The 10,000-nt window shown below is 46.2% G+C and overlaps 1 protein-coding gene across 1 annotated transcript in view; it reads right to left on the bottom strand.

Annotated features, from left to right (window-relative positions):
- Nucleotides 1–10,000, bottom strand: part of LOC135821206 (uncharacterized) — a 64,752-nt gene that overhangs the window by 22,218 nt on the left and 32,534 nt on the right. The window contains exons 17-23 of the mRNA XM_065334270.1: nt 8,850–9,038; nt 7,984–8,172; nt 6,225–6,437; nt 5,378–5,566; nt 4,027–4,314; nt 3,352–3,642; nt 2,200–2,391 (exon numbers count right to left, since the gene is read on the bottom strand). Coding sequence (XP_065190342.1) covers nt 2,200–2,391; nt 3,352–3,642; nt 4,027–4,314; nt 5,378–5,566; nt 6,225–6,437; nt 7,984–8,172; nt 8,850–9,038 — 1,551 coding nt within the window. The remainder of the gene's footprint in view (nt 1–2,199; nt 2,392–3,351; nt 3,643–4,026; nt 4,315–5,377; nt 5,567–6,224; nt 6,438–7,983; nt 8,173–8,849; nt 9,039–10,000) is intronic.

Genomic DNA, 10,000 nt, shown 5'->3' with positions numbered 1-10,000 from the left:
CTGTATCTGGGTAGGTTGGGACCGGGCACTGCCCGGCACTCAGAAAATGCATGCATTTTTTTAATTTCACTGTAGACGTCAAACTCGGCTAGAGGCCGAGTTTTCCGCATCCGTAGGAACGCCACCGCCCTTCAAGGATCAAGGCATTTTGCATGCAAGTTAACACGTTTTATCCCTGCCAATAATTTTCTGAGGCCGTTTTTTTGTTTAAAAGATGCGACACGAGAAGGTGAGAAACGTGTAAGGTAGAAGGACATGTCCGGATTCGGGGGGGGGGGGGAGGGGGGGGGGAGGGGGGGGGGGGGTCCGGATACCGGACACTATACAGTAGTTTCCTTAATTATCCGTTCAACCTACCCGCCGCTATCCACTGTGTGCTCGCATACTGCTGATAATTATCATATCCCCTTCTCCCCTCCCCTCTTCCTTGAACAGTAGAATTATTGAATCCAATACACCACACCACCATATTGCGCTCTTGGCCGATCCAAACTCTGCACTCACTCACATCACCATCACCACAGCGAGGACAATTCCGGTATTATAGATTGATCTTGACAATGACCCTGCAGACAGCTGTTTCGCTCCTCCTGAGCTCATCAGTGGAGGCATATGATGTTGAATGAAAGAATAATAAGAATAGACTGATCTTTATAGGGCTAACCTGACCTTGTTATCACCTTTATCACTTTTGTCACTTAGGGTATGCCACGTTTCTATGCAGAATGAGCGCAATTGCGCCAATTTAGCCGTATAAAGATCAGTCTATTCTTATTATTCTCTCATTCAACATCATATGCCTCCACTGATGAGCTCAGGAGGAGCAAAACAGCTGTCTGGAGGGTCATTGTCAATATCAATCTATATACCGGAATTGTCCTCGCTGTGGCGATGGTGATGTGAGTGCAGCGTTTGGATCGGCCAAGAGCGCAATGTGCTGGTGTGGTGTATTGGATTCCATAATGGCCGGGTCGTCGCTACTTCTTCTCAAAGTATAATTATTTGAAAAGGCGACGAGGAGACAACAACTTTATTAATGCGATTAATAGTATAAGTGAAGCGGACATTACAAAATGATGAATGAGAATACATGTATCTAAAATGGTTGTTCCTAATCGATTTTCTTGAGACTATCATCAGGGAAAATCGTCTCACAATAGAGGCTATACGGAGAAACAAACTACTTATAGGTTATCGGATAGTGGGTAGTATACAAGGTGAGGTGTGAAAAAAAAACTAAAGTGGGAGAGAAGACGAAAGAAATTAGAAGAAAAGATGTGAGAGTGTTCTGACGGTGTGAGCTACTACAAAAGGTGAGTGAAATGAAGGCGTGGAAGCAGGTGAATGTGATAGAGTGAGGAACTGTGAGGTGTAGGTGTATGCGAATGAATACGTGTGTGAATGCTAGGTGAAGAGTCTCAGTTTTGTGACATTTTCTTTCTCAATGCATAGATTAGGATTGTGTTTACAGATGAAAACAGCTTCTAATACCTTAAGTATAATTATTTACTTATATTTTACTAGTAGAAAGGAAAAGGACATATGGAAACGAGTTAAGAGTAAGTTAAGAGTCCACTTTTATTATTGGCTCAATATCCGAGTGGCAATAAATAAGATAAATTGTGCACTCATAACAACAGCAAAAATGAAGAAAGTCAAGTTCCATAACGTTTTCTTGTGACTGTCATCAGTGGAACGCCGTCACATAAAAATGTAATAACTAAAACACACACTTATATACATGTAGCTAATATGGTTTCAGGTAGAAATACAGCAGCTAACAAGTACAAAAAGCGAAGTTTGCACCTTTGCAATGTGTGAATATAGTGTATGTGAGAAAGGTAGTGGCAGATGAATGTTATGGAACTTGACTTTCTTCATTTTTGCTGTTGTTATGAGTGCACAATTTATCTTATTTATTGCCATTTTACGACTATTGTCTCCTCGTCGATTGTTCAATATCCGAGTTTTATATTTTACTTGTTTTTATTCTGACTCTCGACATGCTCGGGGTTTCGTCGGTTTAGTGAAATATATACCTGCACACCCATGTGCACTTGCACAAACGCATGTACACACTCGTGTGCACATGCACGTGGACACACACACAAACACGCACAAATGTGCACACACACACACACACACACACACACACATGTGATAGCATACTCATGCCTAACATTTTGCAAATCATCTTACCGATACAAACTGGAACTCCGCTCCACATTCCGTACGAGCTGGTCTCATGCAAGCACTGCACGAGGGTGAGCCCGTTCTCGGGGAAATACCCTTCGTCACATGTAACCTGTGCGGTGGAATGAAGGGATCTTCCCTTGGACAGCTTAACTGAGCTGTGTGCTGGATTGATCCAGGGACAGTAGTCGGCAGCATCTGCACATGGACATGACAAACAGAACTCGCAATATGTACTTAGAATTGCGATCAACAGAACGAGCTGAACCGACATTTCACAAAGGTGTTATTGTATCCAAAACGAGTGGGTACGAAGGTGGTAAAGAACAGTCTCTGAATATGAGTTTGTCAATGTCACATTCAAGCATCCGCCAACGCAGCGGAACCGAGCAGCAGGACAACACAATTTGAACAGTTTAGATTTTGCGGAAAGTGTTTGTTCTCTTCTCGACAGGGCAAATCGACAGAGAATGATGAAAGAATTCAAAGGCTACATTTATAATTCATTTAAAGAAACATTCGATGCAGAATGCTTCTGCTACGCGGTCGCATGCGCGAATGTGACATTGACAAATGTACGCGCGCCTCAAACTTCAATGCAGGATGCACAGCGAGTAATTGAGGGCGGCCGGTGATCACGGAGCAGCGAGTGCTCACGGAAATATGCTGTCCTGATACATCTAGAACACACTTTGATCTGTCCAGTAAAACTGGCCAGATACGTGCAGGTTGGGACCAAGCACTGCCCGCAACTAGGGAATGTATGTAATTCAGAACGTACATACTTACTGCATGCAAGCAAGGATTTTATGCCAATCACTATGACTGGTTTGGGGCCTTTTTTGTTGAAAAGCCTTTTTATGACTCTAGAGGGGTTAGAAAGGCGCCCGGCAGATGAAGTGCCCGGATTTGGCACGTCCGTATCTGGCCAGTTTAGCTGTTCATGTAGGTCCAAATGTTTCTTCTGGTACCAATGGAGAGTCTCAGGAAGAAGCAAGGAACGGAAAAACAAGAATGCGTACAATGCACGCATGCGCGCTGGGTCGCAACCTGCATAGTCCGCGCCGCGGTCCGCACACCGCCCCGCGCGGACCCAGCGCACACAGAGCACAAGTTCCAAAAGAGGCACGGACAAGTTCACACCATAGGTGTACTCACCGGCCAATTCGCACACAATCCGGTGATGTGAGCCAGTGTCGTTGGCGGAGACCGTCTTGCTGAACGCGTTGGTTGTCAGCGCCTGGTCAACACCGCGTCGGTCCCTCAGCCAGGCGCTATGGCGATCCCCGCTCAGCTCCAGAAACTGGTTCACGCAGGACACGTCGTGCAGATCAGCTAAATGAGCACCGAGGTCGTCGCAGACACGGCTGGCCACGGTGAAAGTATCTATGGAGGCGATGCTGTGCGGCACGACGAGTTTCGATTTGGTCGATGGGCATGTGTACTCATCTGGAGAAAGTAAAAATAGGGCAACAATTTACCAAAAAAATAAAGAGAAGTACATGTAGGAAGGAAGAATGATGGAAAATGATGCTAACTAGTTTTCGCACAACAATCAGCAGGAATCACCTTTGTGCTAACATTAATCAGAACTAATGAAATTATAGCAAGCAAGGTAAGATAAGGAGGACACAATGTCAGCACTAAAGTATCAAGGTGTGATTTCTCCCGAAAGCGTGCAACTTTTGTTGTTGTTGTCAGAGACCCCAAATGTGAGTTTCATGTGATTTTTTTGTCAGAGACCCCATATGGGAGATACATGATCTGAGTTATTTATTGTTGTGGGAGTTTAGCACACGAGGGGGGAGAGGGACATACTTTGCGATGACTTACAAACAATTTCGCAGACTACTTTCAGCGAGGCTGTGCTCTTGACCATCTGCAGTTGGGTGTCGTGTGCCACTGGTCCCAGCAGGCCATGCGTGGACTCCTCTCCGACCCAGTACTCACTACCGCCCCTAGCGAGAGGGGGGATGAACGACTGCAGGCAGGTCAGCGACGACGGTGTGACAATTCGGCCGCCCAGCTGGCCACAGTTATCCTTGGCTGATTTGTAGTTCATGGCGTGGTCGAACACAGGTACCGCTAGCTTGATTGCCGTGCCTGAACACTTGAACTCGTCTAATAAGCAAACGAAAAAGGAAACGGATAATGACATGTTTGTAACATGGAAATTGTGGGCACAAGTTATGCAATCGAGTCCACCAACTAAACCAGATTTTGAACAGTCGGACGTGCGCAGTCTAGCACAAAACTGGCAAGGATTACTGAGACATTCCACGGCATGAAAGTCAGCTTGAGCACTGCTCGATAGCGCATAACTTGTGCCCACAATTTCCACGTAACACTTTGTTTCCTTGGCTCACCATCTGAGTTATAACGGCATGTGGCCAGATTATCAGAAACGGTGTACTAAGGTATTAAAACTAAGTGGCCGCTGAATGTTGGCTGAGCGGGCTCCCCAACCTGACCCACAAGACTGTACGCATTGTTTTTACCGATGTGGGTGAGTGGGCTCCCTTGTCAGCCTTTCCTTTTCTCGGTTCAAGGGTGGTGGGAACCCGGTTCTATGTTAACTTACTGTAAAACCGGAAAATTTCGGTGGAAATTTATTTTCGGTAACTTCGGTACAGGTAATTTTTACCTACAATAAAACGCGACCTAAAATTCAACAAAGCCATGCCAAACACGGTGAAAGATGCATTTTTTGGATCCGGAAAACTGGTTTACCAAAATTTTCGCGCTACTGAACCGTTAATTTTGGGATATGAAATATCGCCATCTATTATTCTCTCCTCAAGGATCAAGGTGCAGTGCAGCTCCTAAAGCTGTGGGAGGTGAGTAGATCAGATCCACCACAAAGTGGTCAAAGACCGAAAATCCCATTCGCTGCATCCGGGTCATGAAAGTTCGACTCTTTAACAGGAACAATATGGCATGCATCTTCCAATGCATACCACAGAGCAGGCAAATACAGTACAGTCAACTTCGCTAATAACGACTGCGGATATAACAACAATTCACGAATAACGACGGAATTTCCATGCCCAGAGCAGAGTCACATCCAACTGTAATACATACAATGGGACTTCGGGTATAACGACACTTCGCGAATAAGGACACTTTTCTGATGCTCCGCCGAGTGTCATTATACGCGAAGTTGACTGTACATGGGAAAACTCACCATTGCATACAGCTGATGCGTTCCATTTGCCAGTCGCAGCATTCACGGCAACACAGGACAGAACCGTGCCTTGCACTGGAATGTGTCTTGGAAAGCAAGACAAGACAAGAGTGTCACCTATTTTTCCACTTGTTGTTCCATGCAGAACTCCTCTCACGGCAGTCGGCTGAGGGCAGAAGCCAACTTTGCCTGGATTTCAAGCATTAAAATACACCCGTCCGCAAGTACAAACAGCCAGGTGTATGGACATGCACACACATATGCAGGGATGCATGCACGCACGTACACACACACGCACGCATGTGCACACACACACATATATAAATGCACACACACACACACACACACACACACACACACACACACACACACACACACACACACACACACACACACACACACACACACACACACACACACACACACACACACACACATACCTTTAGTTCACATAGCTAGGCGACAGACTACCATCAAGAACTGTCCTATTCATGTTGTGCTCATGCGAATATCACCACTTTTTAAGGGGCCATCCGTAAATATAGATATTTATTTAGAAACGAAAACAGTCGTTTAGGGGAAGGGGTTGAGCGCCTGTTCGTTTCTCGAAAAATATCGATGCACAGTTTGTACGTGTGGGCAAGTCCAGAAGAATGAAATAAAATATCGTCACTATGTACCGTTTGTATGTATTCAGATTTCAGGGAGGAAGGGGGTTGAAAAGTAATGACTAGTTTTCGATTCTAAATAAATATCCGTATTTACGGATGGCCCCTAACGCAGCAGCAACAGACAAAGTTAGTACTGAAATCCACAGGCAGACTACTAACGAGATAATACTGCTTACGTTCACACTTAGCTGTGTCATTCCACTTGCCAGCTGGTCCAGACCCTGGTGGTGGTGGTGATGCAGCAGATCTACACCACAACAGGGCACTGGCAGTCTTGATGTAACCGTCATGGCAGGTGACCTTGGCAACCGTGCCCAGGGTGCGGTTGGCATGGCGAGAGATGTTGCCGTTTGAAACTGCCCCGTGGTGAGCGCAATACTCCGTGTCCACTGTAGAGCGAGAAAGGAACACGGGTGACGGAATTGAATTAGAAAAGAAGTCCTTTTCTAAAAGAATCACCTGTGTATAGAGACCAGTCATCTCACACACCAACCCATGGTACAACATGTACTCAAACCTGTGTACAAAGACCACCTGCCAATAAAGACCAGTATCCTATACAACATGCATTCAAACTTGTGTACAAAGACCACCTGTTTTAATGACCACCTGTCTACATAGACTACCTGTGTATAGAGACCGGTCACCTCACACACCACCCCGTGGTACAACATGTACTCAAACCTGTGTAAAAAGACCACCTGTCAATAGAGACCAGTATCCTATACAACATGCATTCAGACTTGTGTACAAAGACCACCTGTTTTAATGACCACCTGTCTACATAGACCACCTGTGTATAGAGACCGGTCACCTCACACACCACCCAGTGGTACAACATGTACTCAAACCTGTGTAAAAAGACCACCTGTCAATAAAGACCAGAATCCTATACAACATGCATTCAAACTTGTGTACAAAGACCACCTGTTTTAATGACCACCTGTCTACATAGACTACCTGTGTATAGAGACCGGTCAACTCGCACACCATACCATGGTAAACAGGCATTAAGACCTGTGTACAAAAAACATCTGTGACTAAAGACCAGTATCTTTTACAGCATGCAGTGATTGCTTAACACAAGTTACACCAGGGTTCTAGCCAGGTCAAAATAGTAGGGGGGGGGGGGGGGGGGGCAGGGGAAACAGTTACCCGTAATCCATTTTTTCAATTTCCAAATCTGTCTTGCCATGCAAAATGCAGAGTACGGAGGTGAACCCCCGACTTCACTCCAGACTGGTGTGCCTTTATAACCCCTCTGTTAGTCACCATCGACTGCATTTGCGTTGAATTGTCTCAAGAAAACACAACAAATGAATAGGTGGGGGGGGGGGGGCACGTTTGAAAGAGGGCTCTCAATCAGAGTAGGGGGTGCTGCCCCCCCCCCCCCACCCTCATTTGGCTAAAAGCCTGAGTTACACTATGCATAGACTTCCCTAAACCTGAGAGGCACTGCACTTCCCTAAACCTGAGAGGCACTGCACTTCCCTAAACCTGAGAGGCACTGCACTTCCCTAAACCTGAGAGACACTGCACTTCCCTAAACCTGAGAGGCACTGCACTTCCCTAAACCTAAGAGGCATTGCACTTCCCTAAACCTGAGAGGCACTGCACTTCCCTAAACCTGAGAGGCACTGCACTTCCCTAAACCTGAGAGGCATTGCACTTCCCTAAACCTGAGAGGCACTGCACTTCCCTAAACCTGAGAGGCACTGCACTTCCCTATACGTATTAAAGAGGCACTGCAGTTCCCCAGATATGACTTGCACCTTTTCACAACACACACCAAAGCCGAACAAGGGGTGCTATTTACACGGAGTTGTGATTCATTAATCAGGGGAACACACTAAAACCACATGACAGAGACTTAACAATGGGGTACGTCTTAAACTTGAATGTGACTAACAATAGGGGAACGGTAATCTGACTTACACTTGCATGCCAAGACATTGCTCCAGGCACCCGCTTTGCTGTCGCCAGGCCCACACTTGGATGAGCTCCGTGACACTGGAATGAAGCCTTCTTCACACATCAACGCCGCGCCACTGTTCAGTCTTCTTTCACGATCGTACGTCACCGAGCCATGATCGATGGTGATCTTTGCACAGTAGCTCAGCACCTCTGCACATGTGTGTTAGTGTGAGAGAAATTGTGTGTGTGTGTGTGCGTGTGTGTGCACGTGTGTGTGCATGTGTGTGTGTGTGGGGGGGGGGTGCGTGTGTGCGTGTGTGTGTGGGTGCGTGCGCTCGTGTGTGCATGTGTGTGCATGTGTGCGTGTGTGTGTGTGTGTGTGTGTTCGTGTGTGTGTGCGTGTGCATGTGTGTGCGCAGGATTGAGAACAGACGACACGGATGTCAGGATGATGGAAGAAAGATGCAAAAGAAGATTTGGCCATCAAGAGTGCATCAGGAGAAGAGGCTATATTATTATACCACCTACAGAGCAAGCCTGAAGCCTACTCCTGAGGATTGGTACTAGGCCAGGCCGGCTGCAGGGCTATGTTCAGCACCAAGTGTTAAAATGACACATTCGATCGGATTTCATTCACCTGTGTTATAGGTGTAGTCAAAGCCATGGCGGTTATTCAAGTTCTCAACCGTATGCAGCAGACTTGGCATGCACTACTGCCACAAGGAGAAGGAGGGAATGAGAGACCGAGGTGCACAACAGATGAACGAAAGGGAGAAAGAAGAGAAGAAAACATAGTGAAATGCAAGAGACTGAAGGACTTTTTTTAAGCACGGGCAGCTACCAGAGAGTATTCCTGAAATGACGGAATAACCAAAATCACTACCAACCTTGACAGATAGGTGTGGCGTTCCATTTTCCAAGATTCAGGAAGTAGGGCTGGCATGCAAACTTGGTGCCTGCTATGGGTTGAAAACCCAGCACGCAGGTGAGGCCAAGGACGGTGTCCACAGCTGCCACACTGGAACTTGAGAGAGCACCGTTCACTATACTGAGGGCAGGGCAGTAGCGATCCATTTCTGAGGCAGAGATGCACAAGGATGGGAGAAGAGTGTTGTTCAAAACTCGGACGTTGAGCCAATAGTAATAATGTAAAGAGAAAAGGACCTATAAGATGTGTTGGAGCTTGGCCTAGGTCATCAAATGTGCCAATATCCTTGTCAGTTTTGTGCCTTGTTGTCGCACTATCTGACTGTATTACTATCTCGCTACATTAGGGGGCTGTTAATCATAACTCAGGCGCGTGCTCGGCGATGGGCACGGGCGGCACGTGCACCCCCAAAAATTTTCAATCTCGGTTATTGCAATTGTAATGATGCAAATATGCTCTAAAATTCAAGAAAGGTTGCAAAATAATTGCAGAAAATTGCCGGGGGGCTCCCGTGCACCCCCCTAGTTGGGGGGCCGAGCACGCCCCTGTAACTCGTAACTTATAGGTCTTATTCTCTTTACAGTTTACTTCAAGCTCGCTGCCTGGGAGTGGATTTTCCTGCCATGCTGCTACCCACAGTCAAATGGGGACTTGTGGCCAGGCACAAGGGGTACGTGGATGCGGCTAATGGGGTTTCACCGCACTTGTGCCGGTGGCTGAGAAACGTATCCACTCACCCCACCGTTAGGCGCTGCATCTGCCGCTAGGGTTTACCGGGTGTTAGCGGTCGTGGTGAGTTCCCTTCGGGAAACGGACTGACACGATAATTGTGATCATATATTAAAAATTTAATAAATAATAATAATTTTGATAACCGCAATCAGTAATACAAGCTGGATCGACATTTCTGTTCACTGTATTCATGTATAGTAAAACTGTGGAGACAATGTGCAATCAAACGATGAAAATGTGAAGAAATTGTGAAGAGAAAAAAGGGATTCAAACAAGTTTTCGTACAACACTCATCAGGAATCTTCGTTGTACTAAAGGACACTGAAAACAAAATTGAACTATTATAGAAAATTTAAGTTAGAGAAATAACACTAAGAA

This window comes from Sycon ciliatum, chromosome 7 (assembly GCF_964019385.1).
Source record: "Sycon ciliatum chromosome 7, ocSycCili1.1, whole genome shotgun sequence".
NCBI lineage: Eukaryota > Metazoa > Porifera > Calcarea > Leucosolenida > Sycettidae > Sycon > Sycon ciliatum.
Note: the sequence above shows the minus strand (reverse complement) of the source record. Positions and strands in the feature narration are given on the sequence as shown.